Source organism: Protobothrops mucrosquamatus, unplaced genomic scaffold (assembly GCF_001527695.2).
Source record: "Protobothrops mucrosquamatus isolate PMUCROS unplaced genomic scaffold, P.Mucros_1.0 scaffold1801, whole genome shotgun sequence".
Taxonomy (NCBI): domain Eukaryota; kingdom Metazoa; phylum Chordata; class Lepidosauria; order Squamata; family Viperidae; genus Protobothrops; species Protobothrops mucrosquamatus.
Genome location: NW_015387938.1, coordinates 162,845 through 172,924, shown reverse-complemented (window position 1 = coordinate 172,924; position 10,080 = coordinate 162,845). Strand labels below are relative to the sequence as shown.

Genomic DNA, 10,080 nt, shown 5'->3' with positions numbered 1-10,080 from the left:
TTAAAGTTACATTAAGTTTTTCTTCTTAGGTAAACTGAGCAAGTCACTAGCTGTTTATATATTGCATTAGATCAGTATTTCTTAATCTTGGCAACTTTAAGATATAAGTAGTCCTTGACTTACAATAATTCAATTAGCAACCATTTGAAGTTACAGCAACATTGAAAGAAGTGACTTATGATCAGTCCTCACACTTATAACAATTGTAGCATTCCCACATCACGTGATCAAAATTCAGGCACTTGGCAACTGGCATGTATTTATAACAGTTGCATTGTCTTGGGGTCCAATAATCACCGTTTGTGACCTTCCTGTTGACAAATAAAGTCAACAGGAAAGCTGGATTTATTTAACAGCAGTGTGATTCACTTAACAACTACAATGATTCACTGACAAAAAAGGCTATAAAATTGGGTGTCACTCTTTCAACACCTTCCTTCCTTGCTTATTGATTGATTTATTAAACTTCTATGTTCCCCATCTTGCCTAGAGGCAACTCTAGGTGGCTTACAGTCAACATGCTTAATAATAGAAATTATCTTCCCAATTATGGTCTTAAGTCAAGGACTCTGTGTATGGGAACTTCAACTCCCAGAATTCCTAAGCCAGCCATAATTTCAAATCTATATATCTTAAAGTTGCCAAGCATGCACCTTGTTTATAAACCACAGTGGCCATGTTCACACATTGCAGTAAACCAAAATCAAGTAAACCAGATTTTATATAGCTTGATGTATGAATATAACGTAAAATGTTGTTTTAAATATACAATAAAGCAGTATCTTTTTACAGCCAACATTATTTTTTTTAAATGTACTTGCCACACAAAATGTGACCAGTCTTGTTTTATTGCAAGAGAAGAAGACAATAACTAGATAACACCCTGGATAACCTACACACAAGAAAATAATCTGTTCTGTGAAGTAAGATGGTTGCAATGTCCCATGGTCATGTGATCAACTTTTGCAATCTTCTGACAAGCAAACTCAATGGGGAAACCAGATTTACTTAACAACTATGTTACTAATTTAGCAACTGCAGTGATTCACTTAACAAATATCGCAAGAAAAGTTGTAAAGTGGGGCAAAACTCACTTACCAACATAACTTCTGTGCTCAATTGTGGTTGTAAGTTGACTACCTGTACTGTATAGCCATTTAATATTTCTAAGATACAAAAATATGATTAGATTACAACAGCCTAAAAAAAGCATATATTGGAAATTATATTTTTAAAATAACTTTGTACATGATAGCCTATCCATATGAAACCAGGGAACAAAAAATAGAAGAAACATTTCCAGTGAATGGGGCAAAAATCTATTATCATAAAAAACACATGAATATTTTCCAACATGGCTACAAATTCAGGAATGCACATAAAGTGGCCATTTGCTGTTGCCAATATGAAGGGTTAAAAAAAATCTATAAGGAGTAACTTTCATGACACCCACAGGAAAGTTCTATTATTAACAAAACAGTACTTATACATTCTTTATACCAGTGGTGGCGAACCTTTTAGAGACCGAGTGCCCAAACTGCATCCCAAAACCCACTTATGCATCGCCGGGTGCAGGGTGGGTGTGGCCACTGAGTGGGCGTGGCCACCAAGCAGTCGGCTCACTCACTCGCTCGCTGTCCGCTCTGACTCGTGCTCGCTCTCAAGCTGTCTGCAGCAAATGCTGCTTCTGCAGAAAGTTGCTCCTTTTATAGCCTCTCGCCTATTCCCAGACTGCGCATGCGCGGAGAGGAAGAGGGAGCAGCTTGGCCCAGCAATGGCTTGCATGCCACCAGAGATGGCTCCGCGTGCCGCCTGTGGCACGTGTGCCATAGGTTCGCCACCACAGCTTTATACTGCTAAATGATTTGTTCCATTAGTTAATGCTGTTTTGAGACTCTGCACCTACAATATCAATTAAGATCCACAAACATGTTAGGGAGCTTATGTTAAGTTGTTTTTATAATTAATTAATTATAAACACTGATAGGAGAAAGCCTTATTGTGGACTACCTTTGAATTATGTAGGGCAGTGATGGCGAACCTTTTAGAGACCGAGTGCCCAAAAACTGGCCCCGCCTCTGCTCAACTCCCTGCTCCGCCCCCCGTCCCCCACCCCGCCTGCCCACAGCGCCACTCACTGCCTCCAGGGCCCGCCGCAGATCGCCCAGGCAGCCCAGCAGCGCCATGGCGGCCATGCCCTCTGCCCGCCCCCCCGCAGCATCAACTGTGCGCAATGAGGCGTGAGGGCAGAGTCTTGTCCACGCTGCCTGGCTGCCATGTCCTTGGCTTCGCTGCTCCGTGTGGGTCACGCTCGGGGCGACTCTCCTCCAGGGGGGCTGCTGGTGAGGACGGGGTCATGGGGGAGGCGAGGCTGGGGCAACGGCACGTGTGCCCACAGAAAGGGCTCCAAGTGCCGCCTCTGGCACGCGTGCCATATGTTCACCACTACTGATGTAGGGCATTGTACTTTCCTATTCAAATTAGGACAATGACCTATTCCAATCTTCCTCATTTACTTATTTTTTTTAAAAAAGGCATTTTTTCTACAGCATTTCTACATCTATTTCATTCAGTTTATATAGTATAAAGAATGCATTCAATTTATATAGTATCAATATAGCATTGATACTTTTTGTATTATTTTATTATTTTTTGGAAACACTTTTCAGGCCTAATAACATCAGGGCATATTAAGGATGAGTATTTTCTCAGATCAAGAATCAAGATCTCCTGTTAAAACGTCCTCTGTGTAAAACCTCTGCTGAGCTGCTTTTAACACAATTCAGATATGCATCTGTTTTGATCTTCAGGGCCGAGATAGTGGGTACTTGGTTAATTTTGATGGGACAGGCTGCCTGGGAGCTGGATTTTCAAACGGTCGCCTTATTCTTTTTGTGTTTCTTTCTTATTAGCATGAAAACCAAACAGAATGCTTAGCTTGCTAAACAATACAATTTGAAAGAGTGAGGAATGGAACTTATGTATCCAAGAGTCTTTGGACCGACCCATTACTTCTAGTTCACTTCCCTAGCACACACCAGCATTGTTCAGTCACATTAGTGGCAGAAGGGATTCGACCTCATCTGTAAGCTATAGGAACAGTAGTGGAGTGATCACATATGATTTGCTTTACAGTCCTGTGCTTTGTCAGTTCAGACAGGGTCTTAAAACAATATGCTTAAAAAAAGAAAGAAGCTCAATATTACTATTTGATGACTGCAGCCCCCAAAAAAACGCAGACAAATCTAAAATCTATTTGAAGTACTAGTTAAAAATATGCTGATCCTTCAACTTTTAGAAGAAATACTGCCCATTGTTTAGGGAGAAGGCAGCAGGTGTCATTGCATGAAAGCAATACAAGAAGAGAACCAATAAAAGCTTAGGGCAGATATTGCCTGAAATATCAATAATATTCTGAAGCAGATTGGTATTTATTCCTTTGAACATAAAACATGATGTGATAGTGATTTTGGTATGGTGGCTTTCAAACATTTGTATGGGAGGAATTCAGAAAGAAGGCAATAGATTTCCACAGATTATCTGATGAGGACAGACACTTAATGGTGCAAGGTAACAAATATATCAAACAAGCAAAGCAAAATGTGATAAAAGAATTAACAAGCCACAGCAGTATTATAGTCCTATAAATTAAATACAAATGCGTGTGTGTTTGTATGTATGTGTGGGTATTACCATAAGCAAGTTTTCAACAATAAATCAAAACTCAGGCAACAGCATAACCAATAATTTTAATGCCTTATAATCAGTCTTATTTTGTTTTTTTAACCAAGGTCCTATTAAGCATCCTGTTTCAAATAATACTCCAGCACATACAAAAGTACATTTATTTTCTTCAGTTAAAAAAAGCTGCTTCAATTTGTTTAATTGGGTTTAAAAACAGATTCTTCACTACCCTCATTGCTTTTTAGTAGCAGTAGTGTGTGTGTGTACATGCATGCAGTGCATGAAGCCACTGAGTGTAGTATTCATGATACAGAAATGAAATTATGAAAATAAATTAACATTTTGGGAGATCTATGCTTGCTATGCAAATGAATTTTGCAAGATCTTCTATTTCATCTATAAGTCCCATTTTTTGTTCTTTTAAAATAAAAAATCCACATTGCTTTTCTGTGCATATGTACAAGACTGGAAAAGACTAAGGAAGACTAGCTTTAGTCAGTTCACATGATTGGACTATAAATATTTGGAACATCATTCCTCCAGAGATAAGATTGGCCTCTACCCTGTTGCTTTTCTACATGAAGACATGTTTTGTCAGCGGGCTGGGGGACCCCCAGTCAATTGGCTTATCTGATTCTGTTGTTGCTCCACTAGGGTGTTGTTTTTTTTAAATGTGGATTTTTAAAGTTATACACTGCCTAGAGTCACTATGTGCGTGTCAGGTGACTATATAAATTTGTTCAACAATAAATAAATTAATTAAAAAAGACTCAATACAGTTATCTGCATTCATTAATAAAACAATGAGATAAAATCTAATACTCCATTTGGCACTTTTGGTGGATTGTTAAACAAAATTCTATCTGTTGACTGTATGATCAAAGTTTGACAACTACAACAACAGTTCTAGCTATGCATGACTGCATCATTTTCCATCTAGAAGAGCTTCAATCAAGGAAACGTTTTTTAGTATTCACAGTTTTGCCCCTATGTTCACCATACTATTTACTCTTGTTTTGTTTTAGAAACCCAAGAAATAAAACTTCATTTTCCTCTATTTGTTAATGTTACTAAATCTTAAGCATTTTGTAAGATGGTGTTCTTAAACAAATCCATTTTTGTGTCATATTTATGCAACTGAATTTAAAAAGTCCATATTAAAAAAAATCTTTAAAATTTGTTTGATATGTTATCTGCCCTTATAACCTAGAAAAGAGGCATGGATAAACAAAACAGAAGCAATAACACTACCAAGTACCATAACTACAGACAAAAAGCAATATCAAATGATATCCATCATGCATAAAATTTAGTTATTTCTTTTGTTGCTGAAGATATTGTAGATGACATTGTGTACCTAGTTGCAAAAAAGTTACTCATGTCATCTGATCCTTCAACTTTAACATTTAATTCATATTTCTTGATTTTAAAACAATGAAGAGATATTTTCCTCAGCTGATAGCATAGAAGGGGAAACTGGGTATCTTGAAGAAAAAAGGAATAAAATATTTTGCTTGTAAAATGCTGTTTCAAACTCTAATCAGCAGAAATCAGCAATCTATACCAAACATTGTGGACAGACTTCAAATAGACATTTATATCCAATGTTAGTATAAATAAATGTTCAGTATTGAAAAGGATGTTCAGATATACATCTTTTTAATTGCCCTTGGAATGTGTTATTATCCAAAGACTTGTCAGGATTATTTGATAGTAGATCTTTTATTATGTACAAGGAAGTCAGAAATATCATGCCAAACATTACTGTCATCATATAGGTAGGTCATGGATGATTGCAGTGATGGTTGTAGAGTGTGCCGGTGATACTCAAAGAGCCAAAGAACAATCCCCCAAACCAGAGCAGCAAAAAGTGGGAAGGGATCTTGTTTGGGCTGTGGGATATAACCTTTCTCTATTGCCAATCGAGACAAGCCAAACAGGATTCGAGATAATAGGTACATATTTATCTGTTAAGAAAAAAAACAAACCCTGAATTAAAATTAGGTAATTAGCCCAACAAGAAAATCAGATTACTTAAACAACTTTCAATTTAGGAGATCATCAAATTCTTTCATATCAAGATCAGTCTCTAATTTTAACCAGACTGCTTGAATTTTAATAAGGTTCAGCAACAATTTACATCTATTCCTAAATCTAATGTTAGAAAAATCAGGTGTAAATCAATCCTTTCCCAGTTGCATGAAGACTGGTTTCAAAAGAAATGCATCTGTGTGAAAAATACATTTCCTAAAAAGCATCTAAAGTATACCTGGATATATTTTTTTTAATTTCAGAGTGAAAAATCAACATGGATAGGCATTCTTCTGCTACAATTATCTATCACTGTGAAGTATAGATTGTAACTTACCAAATAAAAGGTTTTCCTCCTAGAAGAAATATGCTTATCTAAATGGGTTTACCATTTGAATAACAATACTTCCTTTTGTTAAAATCTTCACTGAGTGTGGTTATCAAATAGATAGCAGATATCCTTTATAAGAATAAGGTTGTCTCCAAGACCCAAAGGGACCCCAGTCTATTATTGTTTATATGAGCTGTGGAGCCTTGGCTCTTCCCCCAAGCTTTTGGCACAGGAAAGTGAGACCCCCTCACTTCTTTCTACTTGCTGCCTTCTATCTTTTATTAATGTTCTTGTAATGTGATTATTGTGATCCATCCAGAGTAATTGAGAATTGGGCAGCATACAAACTTAACAAATTATGATTACTAATCCCTTTCTTACAATTTGCTACAGTGAAAGAAAAATGCAGAAGAATTGTATTCAGATAAATTCACTACCCCATTTGCAGCAGATATATAGAAAATAATAATGGAAGAATGTGATGGAACAATTTACTAAAATTCCCTAATTTCCCTTTCATTCTTCATTAGATCAATAGAACCATAAATCTAACACAAAACAACACAGTTGCTTACCTGGCTGTTAATATTATTATTTTCCCCAAACAGTAACCAGCCCCCAATGAAGGCTGCGAGGAAAGACTGAAATGGAACCTTCGTTCCTTGTATTCGTGACTGCATGGCCATTAAACCCTTATAAGTGAATACAAAACAGGCCAGGGTTCTGGAATGAAGATAGGTAGCTTGAAGAATTGCTTTCAATTTTTCCTTTAGGCTGAAAGGAAGAAACAATGAACAATTATTACACATAATGTTATTTCCATTAAAATATTATAAATCAGTTATAATATTTATTGGTCATTGCTTCTGATGTACATTAAAAAGTAACAATGATCTTCATTTCACTTTCAGAAAATATTAGAAAACTAAAGCTACATAAGTGAACCTGTTTCTAATAAAAAGAGCATGAATGTGTTTTCTAGTCAATGTAGAGATGTAGTCAATTTTTTATAGTTTGTGGCACTTTTAAAAACATTTATAGTTTGTGAATTAACATGCAAAGAGTGGCAGTGAAGTTAAATCTGACATGACTGTAAGATTGTTAAAATTATTAAAAAATTCAAAGAAGGAAATTCAAACTGATATCTACTAGCTCAATTCTATTACATTTATTCAGGAGAACATCTATAAATTAATGAGTCTTCAACTACAGAGTCACAACAATGGATAAGATTGCAGTGATACTTCAACATTAAGGGCTGATAGGATAGCAGCATAAACTGCATTGGACATAATGAAACTTGCTTGAGAATATACTGTGTTTCCCCGAAAATAAGACCCAACTGGAAAATAAGCCCTAGCATGATTTTTCAGGATGCTGGTAATATTAGCCCCACCCCCAAAATAACCCCCAGTTAAGATAGTCAGCCATACAGATGCATTTAGTACTGTATTTCCCCGAATATAAGCCCTAACCGGAAAATAAGCCCTAATGCATCTTTTGAAGCAAAAATTAATACAAGACCCAGTCTTATTTTCGTGGAAACACGATATATGCAAAATTGTACTGTTAGATTGCCATCATAAACCCACCTTGATTTCCTAGAAAATATTGTTTCTATGGATCCACATAACAGTATTAAACATATTACTAATAGTCTTATTTAAGTAAAAAAAGTACAAAGAGTATTATTAATCTAATACAAGACAATCACTTCTTTTTCTGTCCTAATATATTTAATTCATTGAAAAACATCCAAACAGAAATAGTAAGAATGCAGAGAAGAAAACACAATGTGTACTGAAAGACTACAGGTAGCTCTTGACTTACAGTCACAATTGAGATCATAATTTCCATTGCTAAACAGGGTGCTTCTTGAGTCATGCCCAATTTTATGACCTTTTTTGCCACAGTTGTTAAGCAAACCACTGCACTTGTTAAGTGACTCATACGGTTGTTAAGTGAAGCCATTTCCCCCATTGACTTTGCTTGTTGGAAGCCGACTTCTGCAAATGAAGATTGCAAATGACAGTCAAATAACCCCGGGACACTGCAACCATCATAAATACATGTCGGTTGCAAGCACCCAAATTTTGATCATGGGAGTGTGGGGATGGTTGTAAGTGGCTATGACGGTTATAAGAGTACCAGTTATAAGTCACTATTTCCAGTAATGTCGCTAAACTAATGGTCATAAGTGAAGGACTACCTGTATTTTAAACAGCATGCACACAAATAACTTCAACTTCTATGGCTTTATTCTGTATGTGACAGATGCTCTGAGAAATGTACCTTCCACTTTTGAAGAGAAATGTCATTACCAAAGCATGAGGGGCACGGATTTTTACTCCATAACTGCCAAAAATAAAGAAAATGCATAAAATTGTCAGTAAAATGAGGTTTAATATATGTTTAAATGCAATTATTGCTTTATGTAATTTAGAAACAGCAGAATATGGGAATACAGGTCTTGGATGATAAATAGTATCTTTCACAACTCCTTTGCCATGTATATTGAGATATAAATTGCACAAACAGGTTGGGTTTGTTCTATACTGAAAGACTTAATATGCTTGCCTAAGACATATAAATCTGAATACTCAGATTTAGTGTATCACTGAAGCAATATTCTTGATGTTCTGAAACCTCTTCCTCACTTTTCCCTTCTTTGAATAATCATTATTATTATTGGGGAAATAATATCTAATGCTTTGAAAATATAAAAACAGCCAAGAACAGGAAGATAATCTTGTTCATAAGAGAACCACAGAGTTCGTTTCAAAGTTCCACCCACTAGAAAAGAAACTTCACTCTTAACACCAGAGATGATTTTAAAATATCTAGCACAATGTTACAGGAGCTGAGATAGGTAACTACTAGACAATGTATAGAATAACAATTGCTTTATTAGAATGATAGTTGAACGAATGGAGTTTGGAGACATCTATTCAAGAAGAAAACAAAAAAGGATTTATCGGTAAGCATTAAGTCTGAATGATTAAAAATGAAATCCAGGTGTACCCAGACCTTAGAAGGCATCACCTAAGCTCACTGTTGTTCTGTGCGTTTATATTTGGTTCTACAACGTTTTAGCATAATATGGTATATACTGAACCAATACTGTCCTCTAAAAAGAAATGAAAACTCAATCTAATAGCAGACATATTATCACTTCGTTAGTAATACTTCTTTGAAGACGACCGAAATGAAATGCCGATAAAGCAGAAGAAGCAAATGTTCTGAGATCTAAATAGCCAGGGCCACTTTAAACTATTTAAATTGCCCCAGGCTGACAGTCTGATCGGTCATTTAACTTAGCTTATGTACTTTGAAACCTTATTTACAGAAGATTGGGAGAACCCGCCATTAGATTAAAACCTTATATTTGCCCCCACAAAACGTCACTTAACACCTATAAACAAAAATCTGCTTCCTCCCACTAAAGTCTTCGTGAAATCGGTGTGAACGCTCGTCCGTGATACCAAGAGGACCCTTCGGCGATAATTTCGGAACAGAAATGCGGAAGAAGCAGGGCTCCCAGCTCAAACTTACACCGCTCCGTTGCGGAAGCCCTTGAGCAGCGCCAGCGTGGTCTGATATCTCCGCTGCTGCAAGAGAGAATTGACGGTATAGAGCAAAGTCTTGAGAATTGTCCGATCACCCATTGCCTCAGACTTGACGCTTACGATCTAGCAGCCGGTCAATCTGGGAAAACAACTTGACTGAAACACAAAAGGCATAGAAGCAGAGCTTCAGGAAATAATGTTCAAGCGGAAAACCAACCCCCGAACTTTGGTTCCGCCCTAGTTTTATAAGCTCGCCCGAAGACTTGAGTCTTAAATTATAGAGAAAGCAAAATGTACCGTCCTATAATTATAACTTTTCTTTTCCCGGCTATTCAAGCGGAAACAGCTTCTCTCTATGCCTGCATCTTTAAAAGAAGGCGTGAAGTCGGTCGTTTAAGAGCCAGACCAAATTGCAACAATACAGAAAACTATATGGAAGTGTGTTATGACTTTTAATAAAAAAAATGG

The 10,080-nt window shown here is 36.5% G+C and overlaps 1 protein-coding gene across 1 annotated transcript; it reads right to left on the bottom strand.

Annotated features, from left to right (window-relative positions):
• Window positions 1-3,730: 3,730 nt before the first annotated feature.
• Window positions 3,731-9,830, bottom strand: PXMP4 (peroxisomal membrane protein 4). The gene is made up of 4 exons (XM_015823220.1): window positions 9,599-9,830; window positions 8,339-8,401; window positions 6,622-6,820; window positions 3,731-5,651 (listed from the first exon to the last, which is right to left on the bottom strand). Exons 1-4 carry the CDS (start codon window positions 9,709-9,711, stop codon window positions 5,388-5,390), a joined length of 639 nt encoding a protein of 212 aa, XP_015678706.1. The 5' UTR covers window positions 9,712-9,830; the 3' UTR covers window positions 3,731-5,387.
• Window positions 9,831-10,080: the final 250 nt, after the last annotated feature.